This window comes from Gastrolobium bilobum, unplaced genomic scaffold (genome assembly GCF_033153095.1).
Source record: "Gastrolobium bilobum isolate Gb01-03AN ecotype WA unplaced genomic scaffold, APGP_CSIRO_Gbil_v1 utg5503, whole genome shotgun sequence".
Classification (NCBI taxonomy): domain Eukaryota; kingdom Viridiplantae; phylum Streptophyta; class Magnoliopsida; order Fabales; family Fabaceae; genus Gastrolobium; species Gastrolobium bilobum.
Window position 1 is genome coordinate 73,725 of NW_026897634.1, and position 25,495 is coordinate 99,219.

General features: G+C 33.1%; 2 protein-coding genes across 4 annotated transcripts; one reads left to right on the top strand and one right to left on the bottom strand.

Moving 5' to 3' along the window:
* Nucleotides 1-2,234: 2,234 nt before the first annotated feature.
* On the bottom strand, nucleotides 2,235-4,773 carry LOC133308868 (ADP-ribosylation factor-like protein 8a). Of its 3 annotated transcripts, XR_009751229.1 has the most exons (7): nucleotides 4,595-4,773; nucleotides 3,957-4,038; nucleotides 3,831-3,863; nucleotides 3,586-3,707; nucleotides 2,943-3,104; nucleotides 2,379-2,704; nucleotides 2,246-2,335 (listed from the first exon to the last, which is right to left on the bottom strand). XR_009751229.1 is itself a non-coding variant. In XM_061509603.1 (6 exons), the coding sequence occupies exons 1-6, from the start codon at nucleotides 4,630-4,632 to the stop codon at nucleotides 2,587-2,589; spliced, it is 555 nt and encodes a 184-aa protein (XP_061365587.1). In that variant the 5' UTR covers nucleotides 4,633-4,773; the 3' UTR covers nucleotides 2,235-2,586. The 3 variants fall into 3 exon arrangements, 2 of the variants coding, with proteins under 2 accessions (XP_061365587.1, XP_061365588.1); XM_061509603.1 differs by having other exon boundaries at nucleotides 2,235-2,704; XM_061509604.1 differs by having other exon boundaries at nucleotides 2,235-2,704; nucleotides 3,957-4,022; nucleotides 4,595-4,729.
* A 10,951-nt stretch (nucleotides 4,774-15,724) lies between these two features.
* Nucleotides 15,725-25,212, top strand: LOC133308853 (uncharacterized). Its single transcript, XM_061509574.1, has 3 exons — nucleotides 15,725-15,779; nucleotides 15,852-16,429; nucleotides 25,051-25,212. Exons 1-3 carry the CDS (start codon nucleotides 15,725-15,727, stop codon nucleotides 25,210-25,212), a joined length of 795 nt encoding a protein of 264 aa, XP_061365558.1.
* Nucleotides 25,213-25,495: the final 283 nt, after the last annotated feature.

Sequence of the window (25,495 nt, forward strand, 5' to 3'; positions counted from 1 at the left end):
AAAAAGAAAATAATTGTTTAGTTTTTTGTTTTTAAAAAAATTTATTTGACGATGGGTGTTTTGTAAAAATGATTCTGATATTGGATGTTGGGAAAAAATGTTTCTGCAATTACTGCAGATAAATTATCTGTATTTATTCTCAAAACGACGTCGTTTTGGTGTTGAAATCTTAAAAAATTATAAATATAAAGACTATTATAACTCTGAAATAAATTAAAATTACAAAAATACTATGATTTTCGTCCCAAAACGATATCGTATTGGACTTATTGCAAATAACTTATCTATAGTAACCGCAGAAAAGCGAAACTTAGATGTTTTGAACTAATTATATTATGCTAAACATACTCATATTGGAGGGCATTGATGGTATGAGTGAAGAATTAAAAAAAATATTGAGTACTTACTAAAAAGTTATCGAGTTGGTGTAGTCAACGGTGACAATTTAAGTCAACACGACGTGATATGATATAAATTTAACACGAATATAAAATAATCGACACAAGCATAATCTGTTTTATTTTGCATGTTGATATAAATAACCTATAAATTTTATGTTTGAAACAAGATACATAATACTAATTTCTACCGTCGTTTTAGTTTTTGTCAACAACTGATAGATCTAAATACAAATCTCTCCTATCGTGTTGAAAATTGTAGTTTTATAAAGTAAATGAATACATGTGAGGACATAAACTCATATAAACTCTGCTCCAAACAACCCGACCCCTAACTGGTACTCAATGAATAAATGTATGTACAACACATGAACATGTAGATGCCCTTAATTTTATATTCTAACCAAAAGGAAAGAGATAAAAACATTGAACGCTAAAAGATAAAATAAAAAGAGTAATATATTATTTTAAACAAATTACCTTTAGCTGTAATAAACTAATAAGTATATCTAAAAAATTTGTCCTTATAATTAATAAATTTTCATTGAGAATTGCATAGTTGCATTCAATGTAAGTGTTTATTGAAAATGTTGAATTTTATACTATGTATATTCACTTGATCAAGACTACTATAGACATATTTTCCGTCCATACATTTATTAATTGAGTTAATGAGTTGAGTGCAGGATGGGGATGGAATTGTGTGGTACAGGTGCTTTATACAGCGCAACCCTTAGTATACAGGGCAACCCTTAGTGGAACATGTACATAGAGAAAATGGAATAGTAAAAAGAAGAACAAACAAAAGAAATCAAATTTTTATGAAAGAAAGAAACCCGATTGAGAAGAAGTCACAGAAATGAGGGGATAATGAGGCAGCTCACGCAATTCACAAACCCTATCCCACACATTTCACATATGGGGAAAGACTATGGTCTTGTCTTTGTTCAAAATTTGTTCTGTTACAGAAACTGACCTATAGATTTATTGAAGTTTTAAAAGTATCTTTCATTTTGTGTTCGATCAAGCAATAAGCATAATTTTGAAGAGTTTAATATATCAACGAAAATTTTCACTTGAATAATGAGTTTGGTTTGAATTTTTATTTTATTTTTTGGATTTTGGAATAATTCCCTTTAGAACTATTGAGTAGATTGTCAACAAGTTTGATGTTTCCATTATCTAAGTCAGCAGTGATCCTTCAAACTTTATGTAAATTTGTAAGGAAAAGACTAGGTTTAAGGTTACCCTACGAACTGATTAAGCTTGACACTCCTTTCAATTCCCAAGAAGACTTTACAGCAGCATAACCTACGGGTGATGTGAACATGATTTTGTAGACATTCGAAACATTTTGCAAATTTTTTACGGCAACGAAATTACGCTAATGATCTGTAGAACTACATATATATGGCCAGATTTCTAGACCGTAGATATAACTTTACGCACATTGTCTATGTAAATTGTAAGTTCTTCACATTTACAACTTCAGAGAACATTGTCATTGTATGAACTTATAAGCAAGTTCTTTGAAAATCTAACTACATATGTAGTAATGAATAGAGGAATAATCATAGTTCTACGTCAATCAGAATTCAGAGCTATATTGGCACTATCCTCAGTTCAGATTAAAACGTGTTGATGTACTTATTCTTCTACCCCATGGGCAGAAGAGGAACCTCAACCACCACGAAATATTGAATTAGCTTTTCTCTTAAAATTGTAGCTTTGGTTGTAGAATGCAAGAATGAAAATCTTCCAACATAAATAGATAAATAAGATAAATTGACAGTCAAAAGAATCCAGCTGAGTAATGAGAATATTCGTATTTGAAAGACTACTGGAAATAACAAGATCAGACATTGCTAATCATTGGGAAAAACAATCTAATCTAATTTACAGAGACAAAAGAATCAATTCCTCTCGCAAATGCAGTTCTTGTCAGTATTCTAAAGATGTAACTAAACTAACAATGACAACATGATTTTACTCATAAAATAACCCTTCAGATATATGCCATCCCGTTTGATTCCCCATTGGACATGAATAACATTACATTATAAAGCATTTGAGAAAAAGGGCAAGAATAAACAAACAGCAACCGAGTTAGACATGCAGATGCCTCCAGCAACATCCAGATATATGTCACAGAGAAATTACAGTAGAGTACAAGACAGAAAGGAGCCTCTCAGTTCTTTGATTTGGAATGCTTTACAAGCCAATCAATAACAGAATCAATGTTGGTCGAGTTTTTACATGAGATCATGAAGCAGCAAACTTCCCTGTCAGTAATTGACTTCAGATCCCTGCATACCATATAACTCTTTCAGCACTAAAGCAATAAAAAGGAAAAACAAAAACAAAAACAAAAGATAGAAGATGTAATATTTCAATCAACACAATACTGTAACTTTCTAGGATTAGTTAGGAAAATAAAAAATGGAAGATTTAACACTGAAATCAATTCAGCACTGTAACTTTCTACGGTTAATTTACTCTGTTATTCCTCCAAATTTACCAGAATAAAAGTGACATATATCTTACATTTGGTCAGTCAAAGCTTGTTCAGACAGAGCTCCTGGTTTGTCAATCTTGTTCCCCAACACCAACAAAGGAATACCACTCAGTGATGGTTTACTCAACAAATCATGCAGTTCACTCCTCGACATGCTAAGGTTATCTGGATCAGCAGCATCAACAACATAACTGCAGGAAATACCATACTAAGTGAACTTGCTAAACTTCATAAATTCAACTATATTAACAGAAATTCAATCATTACAAGATAAATAAAACATTAGAATCCAACATTAAGTTAAATGTATAAGGAGAAAAGAAAAATTAAGCAACAACTACACGATCCAATCACAAAACTGCAAAAGATCTAAGAGAAAGACATACACAGCAGCATCGCAATTTTTGAAGAGAAACAACAAAAGCTGAGAGTCTTTCAGAAATCGGCAGCAGTAAAGCATACATAGTGTGAGTTTTAACTTGTTCACTCTTGGAACTATGGAACTCATACTCAGCAAAGCATACATAGAATTCATCCAATGAAGGACAATCAAATCTGGACAAAGTTTCAATTAGCTATACTCACTTCCATGCTTTACAAGCTGCTCTAAACATGATAAACAATATTAACTAGTTCATAATCAGAAGGGAAAATGAAACGTTTGTTACATACACAATAGCAGAAACCGCACGACAATAACGTTCCCACATGCTGCGGAACCTTGGTTGCCCTCCAAGATCCCATAACTTTATTGTAACATTTCCTTTTGTTACTTTCCTCATATTGAATCCCACCTAGAATTAGAAGAAAAATATATTGATCAGAATCTCATTGCCCTCGATAGGCAGAAAACTTCGTAAAATCTAATAAGTAGAGGAGAAAGCTATAATTAAAAGCATTTGACAAACAGCACTTACCGTAGGAATCATATCCTCGCTATACCCACCCGTCTAGAAACAAGATCAGGAAAATATCTTTCAGTGAATCAGCCAAATCAAGAGAACAAGTCACTAAGATAAAGTCAATATGATTATTATACTTACAGCAACAACATTTACAAGTGAAGTCTTTCCAGCATTCTGAAGTCCAATCAAAGATAATTCCATTTCCTGCTGGAAAAAAAGGCTGCAATCAAATTTACGATGTAAGCTATTTTGAAGAAAGTGTACACCAAGCTCAGACCAAGCATCCAAATAAAAAGTATATACAAAATTCAACTTCCAGTTACGATCCAAAACTTAAAAAGTTTTGAGATAAAAAGAGAAGCATGTTTAGTATTCAATAAATACAAAAAACCACTTATTCAACACTTCACAAATTTCCTATGCAGCAGCTCCTGTCACTAATCCAGTGTTTGGGAACTTCAACTTCACAGTTGAAAATAATTCATTTGAAATGAAATGATTCACAAATCATGAACAATAAACACACAAACCGATTTTCTACATGAATTGAATTCTTAAAATAATATCATTCCAAACAAGTTATATACAATAATTCATTCACTACAGAAAACAAACATGCCCTTATAATTAATTATCACCTATGTAATAATATAGCGAACTATTTTGGAGGCATTGAACATCTTAAAAAGTACTATAGATGATTACACTAAAACCATCGAATAAACAAATCGTTTTATGATCAAAGAGCAACGGCATTGTTGGAGTTGAAAGCTAACCTGCGGAGCCAATTGAGAAAAGATTCCCACATCCCCATTGCTTCTCTTTTCTGATAAAAAAAAAACTACACAAACAAAAACACAGATCTACGATTCTCTTGTTTCACCACGAACCCACACACAGATCTAAAAACACTTCGCAATCCGAATTCACCCTTCGCCACTGTTCATCGCATTCATATCATAGAAACGAGTTTTTTTTTTTCAATTTTCAATTTTTACTTTTATATGTTTGAAATTCCTCTTCGCTTTTGGGATTCTGATTCAACGCTTCGGGAATTTACGCAGATCATAGCCGTTGAATCAGGCGGGTCCCACACAGAAGAGACAAAATGCAGCAGATCAAGAATGGTGGCGATGCACGAGATTAAAGCTCGATAAAGATTTTTTCATTTTAGCTTGTTACATTGAAATATCTGAAGTGCACTCCATCATAACCAATTGAATTTGAAGGTAGGTTGACACGTGTAAGTTCAACAATGTTTATTTTATGTCTCTGGCTCATTATTGTACATCATATGACCAAATAGGCGCTTACAACTGTCGTAGATAGCTAACGTTAGATTTGTAATGATGTGAAAATTAAAAAAGCATTTATAAACGCCAATGGAGTGGTACAGCTGGTAAGGGAATTGTGCTGAATGAGCGAACTGTTAGGGTTGAAAATTTTCTAATTTGAATGTTAGGCAAAATAACTTTAGGGCGTGTTTGTTTCAGGATTTTGTTAAATAATCATGGAGAAGTGTTGCCTGCATTCTGATTAATCCACGTTTGGTTCTTCGATTTTACATTTTTTATCTAGACGTGATTTGTTGAAAATTTACTGTTACAGAATGCTCTTTGAACTGTGGTATTATTTATAAAAATCCGATAAGTTGCAAAATTCAGTGTTACATGATTTGTTGAAAATTCACTATTATCATTTGGACAAGTATTGGTATAAAGGGCAATGTTTAATAAAAGGATAGTTTCGTAAATTCAGAATAGTTTCTCATCAATATTTTATATTCAACCAAACATACTCTTCACTAAATTCACTTAATTTTCTTGGTAAAATTTTACTCAACCAAACAACTTTTTTTACATTTTCCTACCAAACTCAGTTTCCAACCATTTTCCTATCAATTACATTTTTCTATTATTCAAAAAATTTCTCCTCAACCAAACACCCCTCGGTTCAATCATAAACAAATATTTACTCTCTATGGCTCTCTATGGCACTAAAAAAGGGATTAATATTAGGAGTGTTCATCAACTGATCAAAATCGATTCAAACCAGGTTACTGAACCGAAAAATCGATAACCGAATGAACTGAAAATCAATAATCGAATAAACTGAAAATCGAAAAATTGAAAACAAAAAAAAACTGAAAATTTTAATTAGATTGGACCGGTTTTTGAATTGGTTGATGAAAACTAATCAATCCAAACCGATCCAATATAGTAATTCCTCTCTACCTACTTGGGTCTTTCCACAATCATAGTCCAACAATTTCTAAACCCAAGACTCATTAACCCATCAACTGAATTTAAGAAAAAACTTAGTCACATCTTATTAACAAAATTTCATCTATGTAGAGCTACATATCTCATTGCCAAAAAAAAAATTATATTATCGTTTACTGATTCTTTTGTATTTCAAAAAAAAAAAAATACAAAGCAAATATATACAAAAGATGTTATTTGCACAATAATCAGGAAACAAATTTTAGAATTTTCAAAAAACCGAAAACCGATCTAATTCAAACCGAAAAAAGTTGGATTGGATCGGATCGAATCGAATTTGAAAAAAAATTCAAACCAAATGAATGATTATATGATCAAACAGAAAGAATTAGATCGGATAATTTTTGTTTTCAAAACTGATCCAATCTGGACCGCGAATATCCTTAATTAATATCAAGCAAATGGATGGATTAGTATATATAAAATGGATTAGTATATATAAAAGAGGCTCTATGAAGCTTTTTCTTTAAGCCCAATTTTGCATAAACCCTCCTTTTCTCATATTGGAGTTAAAAAAATTCTTTAGTAAATAATTTTTTAGGTTCTTAGCAAAAAATATAGAATCTATTTTAATTCTTTAGAAACAAATATCTATATTAGTTTTTTTTTTTAGAAACTAATATGGGCTTTCTTTAAATTATAAAGGGACCATAATTTTAAATAATTACAATTTCAAAGGAACTATAAATTATTTTTTTCACTTTACGAGATTAAAATAAATTTCGTAATTTTTATTGAGATATTTACTCAATTTCTTCGTTGCTATCGTTAGGTTACTTGTTCACTTTTTTATTCAGGTATACAGTGGATCAATGACAGCAAAGCAAAATCATATTCTAATATATTTATATTTGATGCAAAATTAATTTCTATATAAGATGTGAAAAATATAAGAATATTAATATTTTTTGAAAAAAAAAAAACTATCATCTGTACTCGCCCAATTCTATTAGTCAATTTTCAAAACTTTAGGTTGGGTTATGAATGGGTAAGACTCGAGTTTGAATACTTTTTTTTTATAGTAATAATCGAGTTTAAATACTTGAAATGGTAAAAATAGTATAATTAGAAGAGCCGATCCACAACGGTAGAGTTGAATTTTTTTTTTTTTATTTTGTAATAATATAGTTGAAATTTTTGTTAAGGGGACAAAATTATAATGTATATTTATTTTTTTTAAGTTGCAGTCATGTACATGATAAAAAAAATAAAAAAATAAAAAAATAAAAATAAAGTGATACTCACAACTAACGGCTTCTATAAGTTTTGAGGGAATTAATAACTAATTATATGATTAAAATCAGAAATTATACTCACATATAAATATTTATATAAACTTGAAGGGAGATGATTACCTCTGCTAGTTGCTCCCTTGTTCTATTATTGTTGCCTAAGTATGATTTAGGGGTGATAAATGAGTCAGAGGCTTTCAGGAGCTTTTGGCTCGGCTCGTGAAGGCTCAGGCTTACCTGCCTAATATTGGTTGTTGGAACCAGGCTTGGACTTGTATAAAAGCTCGTTTAGTAAAAAGGCCTCAGGCTCCAATTCAAAAGCTCGGTCTTGGAGCCTCTTAGGCTGGCCTAGTATATTAATTTTTATTTTTATTTATATTTTTTATACTATTTGTAATAGCCATCTCTCTCTTCTCAATCCATTTACCCCTATTTTATTAGTTAAACAGACTTTTTGAATGATTTTGTTCTATATTATGTTGTTTCGATATATATTGAATTTATGAATATTTATGGAATTACTAGTGTTGTTGATTGTATATTCTGTTTGGATAAATTTTTATTGTCTTATTTTTTTCTAAGAGGCTAACAGGCCAAAGCAGGCTTTTATTTTTTGTAAATAAGGCAGGCCACAAACCGATAATTATATTCGTAACAGGTAACATGCTTGGTAAGGCTGACACATTTAATCACAGGCTTAGCCTTTTAAGACCAAAGCTCGGCTCGGCTCGGCCCGTTAACACCCCTTATGATTCATAATTTAGATTCAAATAACGACTTTTCTTGGACGCAAGCAGAGAAAACTGTTATCAAAATGATGTTAAAATCATTGAGAGGGGATAATCTGTGTTTGAAAAATCACTTTGACAATATTTACAGTTTTATGAAATACACATCAAAAATTGAAATATGTAGTAACACAAAGTTAAAGCGTATCGTACGAAAATATATGAATGCATCAAGGAAAAATCAAGCCCAGTGTTCGACATCGTATACGTAAGACAATTTTGTCTTCTCTATAGTGCCCAAGATTCATGGATAAATGTTTCTCGGGATAGAACAAATTATTTCTATTCTTGTGGCGACACTTCCATATTGAATAGCCCTATTGAACTCAACCTATGTCTGACCAATCGCACTAGAGTAATTGAATGCAAATGCAAATGCAAAGAAAAACTCTATTTAAAATTCTGATTGTCTATCTATTTATAGAAAACATAGGGTCATGATTGAAAAGATACACATTCAAGGATGAAACAATATGTCCGTTAGGATGAAGCAACACATTCGTTCGGCGATGAAACGAAACATCTTTTTAAATCAAACTTCTTATTCATAAAAATAATTAATTTAAAAATTAATTTCAACAATCCCCCACATGAATAAGAAGTCCAACTATCGAGACTATATATGGATGTAAGACTCAAATGCAATGTGTGATTGATCACTGAGGAATAACTGCATCGGGCCGGTGGACACTGTAGATACAAGGTATGTTTTGATGATAACAAAGTGACAACAACAAAAAAAGCAAGATCATTTGATCAAGAGCAAAAAGCATCAACCATATGTGGATATTGAAGATGTATGATGTAGCCACACAAGAAGAGTGATGTCATATCAAAGTGGCAAGATCATTGGATCAAGAGCAACAAGGAATATTTAGAAGAGCAATAACAAGATCAAAGACAACTAACCATGGACAACATCTAAGAGAAACTCAATATCATAACCATGGTGAAAAATGATCAAAACCAACAAAGTGTCAAACATTGTCATATCCAACAAGTCAAAGCATCAAGCTCAAGTGAAGATCCAAGACACAAGACATGAAGCTAAGTCTAAAATCATATTTGGAATATATCTTTAGGACTTAGAATATATGTGAGGGTATATGTAGATTGCATTGCATGAGCTCAAAGTTTTTCTCAAAGTAAACGTGTTTTTCGAATTGCATGATCATAGCCTTTATATACTTGAAAGAAAATTGAAAAACTCATGAAAAAGATCATTGACATATTTTATAACTTCAAAACATATTTACCAAGTCAAGATCTTTCATGAAAAGTGGTTGGAAGCAAGTTAGAACACATTTGAACATAGAATTTGCTGGATAATTTTGCTGCTTCGTTCCATACAATTTTTCGTATCAAAGATGATGGATTTAGATCTTGTGTTATTCATAAAAGTTGTAGATCTTTCTTTTATCTTTCCAACAAGACCAAGATCACCTCAAGTTATGTGTAAAATACGAAATAATGTTATTGTTGTCGTATTTCCAACCTTTCCAACAGGTTGGGAATCGATTCCTTACTCTCTGGAAATGTTGGGAATCGATTCCCACTCATTGGGAATCGATTCCCCCTACGACAGAAAGCCTATAACGGCTATAAACGACTAGTTTTGCTAAAAATCACTATAAATACATTCCTTATGACCCAAAAATCAGTGTTTTAAAACTCGAACCGGTCATCGAACCGGTCGAGGTACTAGGTCACTGGTTCAACCGGGTTGAACCGGATTTATTGTTCACATATTAAAAATATAAAAATATTACTTATATTAATAAAAATTCACATAAGAAAACTATCAATGAGCTTCAAAAAATAAATTGATTTTCAATGATAGCAAATATTATATATTTCTAAGCTTCTAGCTCTAGAACATATCATAATATTGGATTAAAATTGCAATATAAGTCAAATGCACCTTTTGTGCTTGACATGATACTGATAAATTAAATCATGACAACAAATAGTATGCATGAAATATACACTAAGAAAAAAAGTGTCACCGTTATCATGATAACAAATAGTATGCATGAAATATACACTAAAAAAAAGTGTCCACCGTGATGAGATCATGAGACCATCCATGTTTATCACCACTTAACTTCATGAGATCATTATAAGATGCAACTAAATTACATAAACGAACTGCACTAATCTAAAATACCTTATTATTTTCACTTACTATTAATCATATTCATCATAAAATATGAATATGATTTAATTCAAGAGTTCTTATCAACAAAAAAAAATTACCAAAAAAAGAAGAAGGAATAACCGGTCTAACCCAGGTCAACCGGGTCACCGAGTCGCCAGGTTTCGGCCGGGTCAACCGGTCCAATCCGGGTTGACTGCAGAAGCGGTCCAACTACCCGCTCGGACCGGGGAACCCACCGGGTCACCGAGTCCCGGGTCGACCCGGTCGGTCCGAGCCGAGTTTTAAAACACTGCCTAAAACGTTAAGATCACCATTCCTACACATCCTAAGGATGATTTGAGAGCTTCTACACTATCATTTGCATATTCTTTCATATATTTCAAAGATCAAACATATTTGAGCTCATATCTTGAAAATCCATATACCCATAGTGCTTCAAGTTGTATATCCACACTTTGAGAGTGTATATTCATTTCCAAATATTTCTCTCTCTATATTCTTGACTATTAGTGAAAGATTTGATCGAGCGGCTTCATTCTGGACGTAGGTCACAAGTGGTGGTGACCGAACCAGGATATATTGTGTTTGCAATTCTCTAAACTCTTTATTTCTAGCATTTTAATTGCTTCCTTGATATCTTGTATGTGCTAGAATAAGTTCTATAATTGTGATATAATATATATTATAGATTATTTGAATGTTGTTGTAAATAATATTGATTATTTAGTTTTTATTTAGTCATTTATTGTTGTATTGGGCCAAGCCCTTTGTTGTATTGGGCCAAGCCCATTAGGTTAAAAGTAGGTCAAATATTCTCTATAAATAGAGAACCCTTTGTACACATTATTTACAATTCTATAATATATTAGAATACCCTTTTTCAAGTTGGTATCAGAGCTCTCGATCTGAGGGCTTTGCTTCCGCACATATTATCTTTTTTTTTTAACAAAACCCTAATTTCTTTGCCTCTTGCCGCATCAGCCGCCACCGGAAAATTTTTCCGGGGACCTTTTGGACCAAGGGGACCATTGTTAACCTTATTTTTCCTCCGATCTATCATTCTACGCATTGTTCCTCCGCCACAAACGACCGAAACACCTCTGACCGCCTCTAATCAGATCTGTCTTCACTGTTTGGGCCACTTTCCGGCGACTTTTCAACCGCGACCACCCACAGACAGGTGCGCGCTCACTGGACGACCACACCAGAAAAATCTCAGCCGGCGAAGCCCATCCACGCGCTCTCACGCGCCGCCCTTTTCCCGGCGAGTGAATCCCACGCGCAGCTCCTTTCTCCAGCGCGTGGAGGAGCGTACGACCGTGTTTTTGGACCGGACCACCACCATTCTTCTCTTCTTCTTGTCTTCTGTCTGGATCTGTAATTATTTTTCTGATCAGAGGTCATTTGATATTTTGTTTGGTTGATTTTATCGCTGGTTGTTAACTTTTTTTGTTAAAGAATGGCCGAGCATGATAGTTCTTTGATCTTATCTGGTAAGAGCACACGTTCTATATCTCTTCTTGCACTGATTTTAAAACCTCATGGATTTTGGATTCTGGTGCAACTGATCATATGGCTTGTCGTACTGAGTTGTTTTGTTCTTATCATCCTACTGTTGGTAGTCTAACTATATCCGTAGCTGATGGATCCCATAAATCAGTTATTGGTTCTGGTAACATTCAAATTCAACCTTCCTTGTTTCTTAAAAATGTTCTTTATGTTCCTCAGCTTTCTACTAATCTTATCTCCACTCAAAAACTTACAACTGATTTGAATTGTTCTATCACATTTTTTCCTTCTCATTGTCTTATTCAGGATCTTACCACGAAGAAGACAATTGGAGTTGCTAATGAACAGGATGGGTTGTATCATCTCCTTCCAGACCATGCTAGCAAAAATCAGTTATTAATGACACGTCATCCTTCTACTGCAGAGTCTATGATTTGGCTCCATCACAAGCGTCTGGGGCATCCACCATTTAGTCTTTTGAAGTCTATGTTCCCCTCTCTGTTTCTCAATAAGTCGGTTGAGACCTTTCATTGTGATGTTTGTGAATTTGCAAAACACCATCGAGTGTCATTTCCTTCTAGCACTATTAAAAGCAGGGAACCTTTTTCTCTTATCCATTCTGATGTTTGAGGCCCTTCTAAAGTGCACAGTGTTTCAGGTGCAAGGTGGTTTGTTTCTTTTATTGACGATTGTACTCGGATAACATGGATATACTTGATGAAAGACAAGTCTGAAGTACCAGAGATATTTATTCGGTTTCATCACATGGTTAAGACTCAGTTTGGTAAGGGTATTAAAAGACTCAGATCTGATAATGGTACTGAGTATGTCAATCAACGCCTGTCACAATTCATTTCAGACAGAGGTATGATTCATGAGCTCACATGTGTTGATACCCCTCAACAAAACGGGGTTGCTGAAAGGAAAAATCGTCATCTTCTTGAAGTTGCTAGAGCACTACTTTTTCAGACATCTGTTCCTAGTTCTTATTGGGGAGAAGCAGTATTAGCTGCAACTTTTTTGATCAACCGTTTACCTTCACGGGTCCTTAACAATATCAGTCCTATTCATTCCATGACTTCCTTCTTTCCTTCTGTTCCCATATTGCAGAGCCTTCCACCAAGAGTGTTTGGATGTGGTGCCTTTGTCCATGTTCATAAACAACATCAGAGTAAGTTGGATCCTAGGGCTCTTAAGTGTGTCTTCCTTGGTTATAACCCTTATAAAAAAGGGTACAAGAGTTATCATCCACCAAGTCGGAAATTTTTTGTTTCTATGGATGTCACCTTTCAAGAATCTGAATCTTATTTCCTGGGTCCTCATCGTCAGGGGGAGAATAGTTCTTCAGAAGACTCGTCCCCTTCCTTCTTTGAGTCTGCATCAATCTTCTCTCTTCCTAGTGTGTCTGCTCCTGGTGTGTCAGAACCTTCAAATACACTTGAGATACAACCCATACTGTCTCACCAGCAACCTCAATCGTCTGAACCACTGGTAAGTCCTGAATCTCCTATTTCTTCTGAGTCTCCTGAATCTCCTGTTTCTGATTCTAATATTATTTCCTCTCATGATTTGTCTATTTCTTCTGATATCTATAATGACTTACCCATTGCTTCTACTTCTGATGACTTACCTATTGCTCTTAGAAAAGGAAAAAGATCTTGTCACAAGAAAACTTGTTCCTCTTGTACTCAATACCCTATCTCCCACTTTGTTTCCTCTGCTAATCTTTCTGTGCAGCACAAAAGCTTTGTTTCAGCACTAGATTCTATTACAATCCCAAAATCAGTACATGAAGCCTTGAAAGATAGGAATTGGGCTCAAGCTATGCAAGAGGAGATGAATGCTTTGGAGAAAAATAAAACATGGGAGGTTATTGATAAACCCAACGGAAAGAAAGCAATAGGGTGCATATGGGTTTATGCCCTGAAATATAATTCTGATGGCACTCTTGAGAGATATAAGGCTCGATTAGTGGCCAAAGGTTACACTCAAACCTATGGCATTGATTATGAAGAAACCGTTGCTCCAGTTGCAAAGATGAATACAGTGAGAATCTTGTTATCCCTTGCTGCCCATTACAATTGGGATATAAATCAATTTGATGTGAAAAATGCTTTCCTCAATGGTGAGTTAGAAGAAGAAGTCTACATGGAAATCCCGCCTGGTTTTGATTCTGCGAAGGGGAAAAATAAAGTTTGTAGATTAAAAAAGGCCTTGTATGGATTGAAGCAGTCACCTCGTGCTTGGTTTGGAAGATTTACTAAGGTTATGATGACCTTAGGATACAGACAGAGCCAAGGAGATCACACTTTTTTCTTCAAGCACTCCCAAAATGGGAAGCTTACTGTGCTCCTTGTATATGTTGATGATATTATTATCACAGGTGATGATTTTGTGGAGAGACAGATTCTGCAAACACGGCTTGCCTCTGAGTTTGAAATCAAAGACCTTGGGAAACTGAGATATTTCCTAGGGATAGAAGTAGCTCATTCAAGCAAAGGAATTTTTATTAGCCAGAGGAAATATGTTCTTGATCTTCTCAAAGAAGCAGGAAAGCTCGGGTGTAAACCCTCTAATACTCCTATTGAGCAGAATCACAAGATGGGCTATGAAGAAGAGAGTCCTCCAGTTGATAAAGGACAATATCAACGGCTAGTTGGGAAATTGATATATTTGGTCCATACTAGACCAGACCTAGCTTATACTGTTAGTGTTGTCAGTCAGTTTATGCACGATCCAAAGGAAAAACACATGCAGGCAGTAGAGAGAATTCTTCAGTATCTTAAAGGTACTCCTGGTAAAGGATTGTTATTCCGACGTGATGGCAATCTATCTTTAGAAGTCTACACAGATGCTGATTATGCTGGATCCGTGACTGACCATCGTTCTACCACTAGTTATTGCATGTTTCTTTGCGGTAACTTGGTGACATGAAGAAGTAAGAAACAAGATGTGGTTGCCAGATCAAGTGCAGAAGCTGAATTTCGAGCTATGGCTTAAGGCATTTGTGAGTTACTGTGGCTGAAAATTGTACTTGATGATCTCAAAATAAAATGTGAGGGACCTATGAAGCTGCTATGTGATAATAAGTCCGCTATTTGTATAGCTCATAATCCAGTTCAACATGATCGGACTAAACATATTGAAGTCGACCGCCATTTCATCAAAGAGAAACTTGATAGCGGGTTGATTACCACTCCATACATTCCCACTGGGCGTCAATTAGCTGATCTATTAACAAAGGGGCCTCCTTCAGACAGATTTCAAGAACTTACTAGCAAGCTGGGAATGATAAATATCTATTCCTCAGCTTGAGGGGGAGTGTTGTAAATAATATTGATTATTTAGTTTTTATTTAGTCATTTATTGTTGTATTGGGCCAAGCCCTTTGTTGTATTGGGCCAAACCCATTAGGTTAAAAGTAGGTCAAATATTCTCTATAAATAGAGAACCCTTTGTACACATTATTTACAATTCTATAATATATTAGAATACCCTTTTTCAAGTAATGTATTGATTAGCTTTTCACATATCAAAGATTGCTTGAAATCATTATTTAGAAACTAGAAGGGGGGGTTTTTGCGAAAATCTTGTAATACTCAATTTACCCCCCTCTTGAGTATGGAAGCCACATTCCTAACAAGTGGTATCAGAGCTTAGTGCTCAGTTAGAGGTTTAACCACCTAGAGTTAAAGATCCTTGTTGGAGCTTCCAATATAATTTAATTTTAAATCAAAAAAAAATACAAGGCTTTAAATGTGATAAACCACCATTCTTTGATGGTGAAGATTTTGAATATTGGGTAAAAAGAATAGAAGTTTTTATTCAATCAATTCATCTTTATATGTGGCATGTTGTAGATAAAGGTTTTTCATTGAAAATAGAAGAATGCATAAATGATTTCAATAAAAGATGTTTTGTCTTCAATTTATAGGCTATGCAAATGCTTAGAAAAAGTTTATATGATGATGCATATACCAAGATCAAACATTGTAAGAATGCTAAAGATATATGAGATACTCTTGTTGCTATCTTTCTTGTTAATGATAACTTTGTGCATGAAGATGGATATAGAGAGCAAGTAGAGCAAAACCTATTGGAAGACGACAATCTTGATAAAAATATTCAAGAAGGAATTGAAAGTAATCAAGGAATCTCAACATCTCTTTTTGAGGATGATGACATTCAACTTGAGGTAACAAATACCAAACTTGATTATGTTCCTTCACATGATAATTTGCAATGTGCGTATGATGATTTGAATGATAGCTTGTTGAACTTGAAAAATAGAAATTTGGTTTCTATACAAAGTATTTGCTTCATTGAAAATCAAATTGAATCTTTGAAAAATATATATGATTTTCAAGAAGAGGACATACCCTTGAATTGTGAATCCTCAACCATTCTTAAAAATTGCATTGATGTTGATAATCAAGTTGAGGAATTATCATCCAAACTTTCCATAATTGATAATCTTACATGCTCATATTCCATGTTTGAAAATGAAAATAATAATGATATTTTTGTACATGAAAAACCTAGAAATGATTGTGGAAATAATAGCTTGGATAATGATAATAGCAAGAAAACCAAAAATTTAAAAGTTGAGCTTGAAAAGAACAAGTTATCTTGCAAATATATTGTATGTAATTATTGTGGTAATAGGATATATTTCTCATTTGTGCTATCATAGAAAAAATTCTTGCATAAGAAATAACATGGTTTGGGTTGCTAAAGATTCTATGAATGCTAATTTTAATACTCAAGGACTCAAGATGAAATGGGTACCAAAAAGTCTTCCTAGTGTTTCAAATATGCAAAAAATTAATCACGAGGATAGACAAAAGTGTCAAGAGAAGAAGAAATCCTCAAGAAGAATGCTTCCAAGGCCCAATGATAGAATTGTCAATCAAAGAAGAAATGAGACATCAATCAAAGCCTCCCACAAACTTAAGATAGAACCTAGAAGATTCAAAATCCAAAGAGAGAAACAATGGGTAAGAAAAACTCCTCATTTGATTGCAAAGGCCAAGGTATCAAATGTCTTTATCTCTTATGCATATTCACTTGTAAAGCCAATGAATGTGAAGTATATTCCCTATAAGTCCTAAGCAATTGATAAAATCATGTGTGCTTGATTTGAATGTTGAAAAATTATATTTAACAGTTTGTTCATCTTCAAATCTAGAAATTTTTATAATTTTTTATTTACCACAAAAGTCCCAGTATTTACGTGAACATGGCTGTTCAGTCAGAAATTCTGTTTTGGACGGGTAAACTTTAATTGATCATATCTTGAGCTATAGAACTCTGATTATGGTGATTCTTATCTTATAAGAAAGCTTAAGATTTGTACTATATTATATATATATATATATATTTTGAATTTATGAGTCATGCCCAGTTTCAATATGATTCATGCCTAGTTTCAAATACAAATTAACTGGTTTGAAAGGATAGAAATGAACATGCTTTTAGCTTTGTGCTTAATGCTAATTGAATGGTCAATTTATTATGCTTAATTTGTTTATAATAGTATATTTGTTCTTCATGAGAGCATAATGGATTGATGATCATGCATTAATCCTCGTGGATCCAAAATTTGGATACCAAAAGCACTTTAAGTTGTTTACTAGGATTACAATTACCTCAAGCTTGCATTTAAATGAAATAATATTTTTCAACTTGAGGATTGTAAGATGTGAATGGATTCAAATTCTAAGAGGAGATGCAAACATGGAGGCCTATTCCACGCTTTCAAGAAGACTTGACACTCGGAAGTTGAAGTTATTTATAAGATTGGTGATATCAATCTCTTATCCTTTATTATGCTTTAAATGTTATAAATTGTTTGAGAGTTGATTGAATATCCTAGTATATTCTAAAGTGGTGGTACTCTAGCAATATCCCTTATATGTCATCATATATGCTAGTATGTTATAAGCACACACATGGTTGCAATACAAATGATAATCTCCTTGATCTTGAGTTTATGATTACCTTTGTATTTACATGGAGATACATATGCTTAAAAATGATTTGACTTCTTTGTTATGTGCGTAAATGTTTGACACACTTACTTGAAACATGGAAAATCAAATAGCTTCTTGTTTGAAATTTCTTGATATATGTCACACTCTTTGAAACAAGAAGAATATAATTAAAATGCTAATTCCATGATCTTTCAAGTGTTGCTTTTTGAAAAGGAATTGTATCTTTTGGATTGACATGTGTTTGTGTTTGAAATCGCTTATCTATCACAACATGCCTTATATAATCATTACTAATTTCAAAATGTTTCAATATGTTTTGATGATAATTGTGTACTTGTTAATCTTTAATCATGCTGAAATATTCCTAAAGATTCAAGTGCATATATTCCATGGTTGATAATGTAATACATGTTTCATATTGTATGTCAATCTAATTTATGCTTCGAGATGTGCTTAAATGATATTTGTTGCTAACCTTTGATTTGAAAAGTATAACACCTTGCATTTCTAAATTAAATATTAAAATATTAAACATGGATTAAATAGAAGGATTAGTGAAAATCCTAGAAATTAGGTCAAAATACAAAGGAAGGGTAAAACGATAATTAGCCAGACACACAACACAAAATGAGGGGGAGTAACATTATGCATTTTAAGAGAATATCTGTTATGCTAACTATTTCTCAATTTTAAGTTTGTCATCATCAAAAAGGGGGAGATTGTAGATACAAGGTATGTTTTGATGATAACAAAGTGGCAACAAAAAAAAAAGCAAGATCATTTGATCAAGAGCAAAAATCATCAACCATATGTGGATATTGAAGATGTATGATGTAGCCACACAAGAAGAGTGATGTCATATTAAAGTGGTAATATCATTGGATCAAGAGCAACAAAGAATATTTAGAAGAGAAATAACAAGATCAAAGACAACTAACCATGAACAACATCCGAGAGAAACTCAATATCATAACCGTGGTGAAAAATGATCAAAACCAACAAAGTGTCAAGCATTGTCATATCCAACAAGTCAAAGCATCAAGGTCAAGTGAAGATCCAAGACACAAGACATAAATCTAAGTCTAAAATCATATTTGGAATATATTTTTAGGACTTAGAATATATGTGAGGGTATATGGTAGATTGCATTGCATGAGCTCTAAGTTTTTCTCAAAGTAAACGTGTTTTTCGAATTGCATAATCATAGCCTTTATATACTTGAAAGAAATTTGAAAAACTCATGAAAAAGATCATTGACATATTTTATAACTTCAAAACATATTTACCAAGTCAAGATCTTTCATAAAAAGTGGTTGGAAGCAAGTTAGAACACATTTGAACATAGAATTTGCTGAATAATTTTGCTGCTTCCTTCCATACAATTTTTCGTATCAAAGATGATGGATTTAGATCTTGTGTTCGTCATAAAAGTTGTAGATCTTTCTTTTATCTTTCCAACAAGATCACATCAATCTGACATGAATAGCTCAAGTTATGCGCAAAATATGTAACAATATTATTGTTGTCGTATTTCCAACCTTTCCAACATGTTGGGAATCGATTCCTTATGATCAAGAATCGATTCCCACTCTCTGGAAATATTGGGAATCGATTCTCACTCATTGAGAATCGATTCCCCCTGCGACAGAAAGCCTATAACGGCTATAAATGTAAGAACCCGCACCGTTAATTAAGGAATTTAATTAATAAATTACGAGAAAATAGGAAATGATTCCATAATTGACCCTAATAATTATTTATGAGGCTTAATAATCGTAATAAGTGATTAAGAATGCTAAAAGTCGCTTTTCGGAAGAAAAGTGCAGATACCGGTTCTGCTAGTCGGTATAAATGCGTGCCAAAAAAGTATCCCGGAAAATTAATGTAAGTGCATGATAATTATAGAATAATATGTAGGACTTGTAAAACGAGTTTCAAGTCCAGATAATGAGAACTGGTGCTAGAAACCGGTAGTGGCTTTGAAAAGCGCGTACCGGAAAGTTGCTTAGAAAATTATAAAAAAAATATGATAAATCTTAGAAAATTATGTAGTTTCAGAATCCAAATTTTGGGATTAAAATGCTAAGCGTAGCAATTAAAGTTAATACTGTGTGTTTAAGAGTGTTTGGGCTATAAATACTCCCATTATGGGCACAAAACCCTAGGACCAGATTTCTATTCGTGAGTAACTTGGAGGCTGACCAGAAAACACTCCTTCCTTGCCTTCTTCACCATTTCTTGAGCAAGCATTCACCTTTGATCCTTGTTCTTCCATTTAAACACTTGGTGAGGGTGAGGGTGAGGGTTGGCCTTGGGACTACATTGGGGTGGTGTTTCTGAGTTAGAGAACCTGTGTGAGGGAGTTTGAAGAGCTGTGTTTGCTGTTCTTGAGGGGTGTGACCTTTTGTTGGCATTTTGATGCTTCAAGGTGTCTTCTTGTTGAGTAAAAGAGTCATCTTGTGTTCATTTTCGTGCATCCTCTTGTGACAGTAGCTTGAGACTGATTGTGAGCTCCAAGAGCATCTCCCTTTGCTGTTTTTGAGCTGTGGTATGTGTACCAACCTTTAACTTGAGTTTTAAGGCTTAAAAATGGTACCTTGATGCATCTAATGACTAAAAGATGATAACTTGTTGTTGGGTAATGTTGAACACACCTAGAAATGCATGATTAGATGTATAAAATCGGTAAAAAGGGAACCTTTTAGGGATATCTTCACGAAAATGCAGAAACTGCATTCTGTCGTGAGATATCCGGATATTTGTCGAACTGATATCCGGATATTGGATATCTGGATACGTGGTTTTGGGATATCCGGATATTGGATATCCGGATATGTGAATCTGTATATCCGGATATTGCATATCCGGATATGGACAGTGAGATATCCGGATATTCTGGGATTTCGCAGAACAGCAGTTGTGCTGTGTGTACAGTAGGCTATTGGGGGTTTGTGGACCCTAGTTTGATGAAGTTGAACTTCTGTATTTAATGGATTAAGCCAGAATCATGGGATTAAGGGCTTGTGGCTTTGTTAGAAGCTTTAAGACTTGAAAACGTAATGAAAAGGCGTTGTCTTAATATTATATGCTTGTGGTGCATGTTGTTGATGTATTGTTGGTCCATAACAGATTGTGAATCTACTGTGTTTGGACTTTGAGCTGTGGACTCTTGGCTTTTGGAGTTAGCTTGCAAGGTAAGCTTTCGTGTCCTCGGTTTAGCCATGTTGTGGTACCACCATGTCCCATGGGGGTATGGTTTATGCATGCTGTGTACATGCTTTTGAATATTTGATATGTTGATTGAACTTTATATGTGATGGATTTTAATATGCATGTGTTGTTTCATCTTGACGGGAAGCCTGAGTATGTAGCGTCATACAAGACGGTGTACCGGGGTGAATGCAAGTGGTACTTGCACGGTGTGTAGGTGATAGACGTATACCTGCACTGTCTCTGGCCAGTAGATTAGTATTGACACACATGGCATGATTATCTGCTGCATTGCATTGTTTTAGAAATGATAAATGATAAATTTCTTTTGAACTTATATTGCACATGTAAGTGAGCTTGGGGTGGAAGATCCTTGAGGACTCACTGACTTACTGAGATTTCTAGATTAGAGATCTTACCCCATGTTTGGGGAATGCTTATTTCAGGATCAGGTAGTATGGGTACTGATGCCTCGGGCGACAGGAGGCCGGAGCTTAGCTGATTATGTTTTACTGCTTTATGTTAGCATGACTGGATTTGGGATGTTGTTTATGTTTTCCGCTATTTATGATATGTTGTTGTTGAGACTGATGTTGGGCATGTTGCCTTATTTGAGTGAGCATGGGGATTGTCCATGACACTTTTGTTAGTACTTTTATATTGGAGTTGTATAACTGTTAGATGGTCCGGTCTGCATTGTTGTAGTTCCATGACTAGAGCCACACTTATATCATCTATGTTATGAGGTTTTTCAGTTAGCTGTTTTATTGCAATTACATACAGTGATGTTTTATTAATTGATTATTAAGCAAGTTGGTAATGTTAATGGCATCATAATTGAAAAGAAAAAGTAATTCTGTATTTTAATTAAGCGCAGCTTAATACGATATTATGATAACATAACCGGATATATACGGGGTGTTACAATAAACAGCTAGTTTTGCTAAAAATCACTATAAATACATTCCTTATGACCCTAAAATGTTAAGATCACCATTCCTACACATCCTAAGTATGATTTGAGAGCTTCTACACTATCATTTGCATATTCTTTCATATATTTCAAAGATCAAACATATTTGAGCTCATATCTTGAAAATCCATATACCCATAGTGCTTCAAGTTGTATATCCACACTTTGAGAGTGTATATTCATTTCCAAATATTTCTCTCTTTATATTCTTGAGTTGAAAGGGTTGTGAGACCCATTGTTTGAGAGGTAGCCAAATACCTAAGTAAATTTGGAGTGAATTGTAAGATTGCCAAGTATCCATAAAATTGAAGATTATAAGGTATCCAAGAACCCGAAGTCTTGGAAGATTGTAAAGGTTTGTCAAGCACCCATGAAGCTTGACCATTAGTGAAAGAGTTGATCGAACGACTTCAGTCTGGACGTTGGTCACAAGTGGTGGTGACCGAACCAGGATATATTGTGTTTGCAATTCTCTAAACTCTAAACTCTTTATTTCTAGCACTTAAATTGCTTCCTTGATATCTTGTATGTGCTAGAATAAGTTCTATAATTGTGATATAATATATATTATGGATTGTTTGAATGTATTGATTAGCTTTTCGCATATCAAAGATTGTTTGAAATCATTATTTAGAAACTAGAAGGGGGGGTTTTTGCGAAAATCTTGTAATACTCAATTCACCCCCTCTTGAGTATGGAAGCCACATTCCTAACAGACACAATGCCTTGTAACTAGCCCTAGTGAGATCTATCAGATTTACTCAGTCAATCGGTGGACATGATGCCTTGTAACCATCGACCTTGTGTGTAAACCAAGACAATAGAAAACACACAATTGTTCCTTAGACATAGTTGGTCCTCTATATGTATCCATTTTGGCCTTGGGCACCTTTTGGTTCTGCAGGTGCATTAGAGAATATAGCCTTGCAATATTTTCATAGAAGCAACCCTCACTTCACACCCACATAGGTGATTTTTGGCAATGTATCCCAACATACACTGTCTGAACACATCAGAATCAGAAATCATTAAAAGCTTACTTGTTTACCCTTTACTTATGCATTGCCTTGTCTAGGAATGAGTATGAGCTTTGAAAAACTCTACGATGCTTATCCGTCAATCTTTACTTTGTTTTCTCTTTGAATCTAGTTCGAGGGATCTCCACTCTTCTAGGTAGAGTGTCCGCAATAATCAACATTTTAAAGGCCTTAAACTCATTCCTTTCGACAAACTACACATAAACTCTCTAGTTAAACATTTAGTTGACAGATCCGTATTAATATCACTAGAGAGTAATTGTCTCATAGTATCATGTCTCCAATATATATATATATATATATATATATATATATATCTTGAGACTTATCATTATATATAACACTTCTTGCAATTCCGACTACTACCTTACTATCATAACGGATGTGTAATATCAAATAATAATAATAATTTATTTTCAAATTACCGTTAATTGTTACACATTAGAACAATATTATCGTTTGATAAACTAGTAGTTTGACATTACTATAATGTTTCGCTCAAAAGTCATTAATACTGTAAAAATTCATTTACCAAGAAAAGTAGACTATAGATTCATTTAAATGTTTAAAAATAGCTAAACGAATAATTATGTTTAAAATTCTGAACTTGACAAAAAATTCTTATAAAGTTATACAATGAATAATTTAGACTCGCGTATAAAGCTGATGTAACTGTACAGATTTAATTACATATTATATTTAATATTAATTAAATTGTGCATTATTTTTTCTGTCATCAATTAAAGAATATATTATTATGTCAAAAGTAGTGTATTATTAGGGAAAATTTTCTGGATTTTGGAATTCAACCCGCAGATACTCAAATCGTCAGTTGCAATATCAAATAATAATAATAATAATAATAAGTTTAATTATGTTGTTGTATATATATATATATATATATATATATATATATATATATATATATATATATATTTACAAAATAAAATAATATTAATATATAAGTAAATATTATAGATATCAATAAATAACATTGTTATTTGTATTATAATAATTTAACTAAAAGCAAATAACACAAAATTATAACATTGTATATATAAGCTATCTATTATATGTAGTAAAAAGATTATGTTAGTATCATGAAATATTATATGATAGTAAACTATTGTGGTATACAATACAAATATTGCTTTATTGTAAAACTATAATAATATTACAGTTATCCTTGTATACAAAAAAATAAAAATAAGGAATAATAAATCATCTAGAAGAAGCAACATGGAAGATGAGATAGGTTTGATAAGATTCTCTTAATATGTAATGATTGTTTTTTTTAAGGTCAGTTAAATTTGAAGGAAAATTTATTTAGTTTGATTAGAATCTAAATATATGTAATGATAAGCCAAGTCAAAAAGGGGTTATATATATATATATATGTAAGTGGGGTTGTTGAATGAAGAAGGGAAAAGTAGAGAATCAGAGGCATAAAGGAGGCGAAAAGGGAGACACAGAAGCGAAAAAAAAAAGCCAAGAGAAGGAAGAAAAAACTTTCTCTCATTTTCTCTTCTTTTCGCTATTCTTTTAAAATTTTTAACGGTACTGTTATTATGCCAAATTCTTTTCTTAAATTTCTTTTCTACTTGATTTTATTCATATCTTTAGCTTTATTATTAATTAGTCCTAAGACCTTTTTTTTAAAAAAAAAGTTGATTACTGGTTAATGAGTTATTTGGTACCAAATAAATATTAAAAGAATGTGTAATTTTAACTGTAAGATATTGGTGTGAACTGACCCATAAAGTTTTGAGATCAGACAGTTAAAGGGTAAGAGACGCCTTATCATGGTTTGAGCTCCGCCATACAAAATTTTTCACATGCAGGAGACCCATAAAAATTGGGTATTTAAATAGCTTCAGTTAAACATTATACAATATAGTGTTTATTATTATTCTATTATTGTTTCATTTTTCTATTAATTGAGAGAATGATATTTTCTGTTACTATAGCTGTAAATAGTTATAGTTAAAAAAAAGCCTCAATATTACTGAGAAATTTTTTCATGTTTTATTTGTGTTGCTAACCTTTCCAGAAAATCATAATGCCTAGCCTAAGCTTGTCAGGTGAAGGATGGAGTATCAATGTTTACTCTTACGATGATCGCATGAAATTCTATATTGTAGTAGAAAATCAAGGAGCTGCTGCAATATTCTATGCTGAAAGTGTTGAGACCTACACCTATAGACTAGATTAGGAAAAGACCCATGTATTGTATAATTATGTGATGTAAGGATGTAAAATATAAATAAAGTGATGTAATATATAGTAGGATGTAGGACCAGTGTAAAATAATTCCAGTATGTACCTAACTCAACGATATGTATAAAGTGATGTTGGAAGATGTTTATATAGTTCTTTTTAATTGTTCTTATCATTAATAGTAAAGTTTAAGAAATCAGTTTATATCTATTAATAACGTTAGCACCTCTCCATTTTATTTCTTACTATCTAATGATACAAGAAAATATAATTTAAAG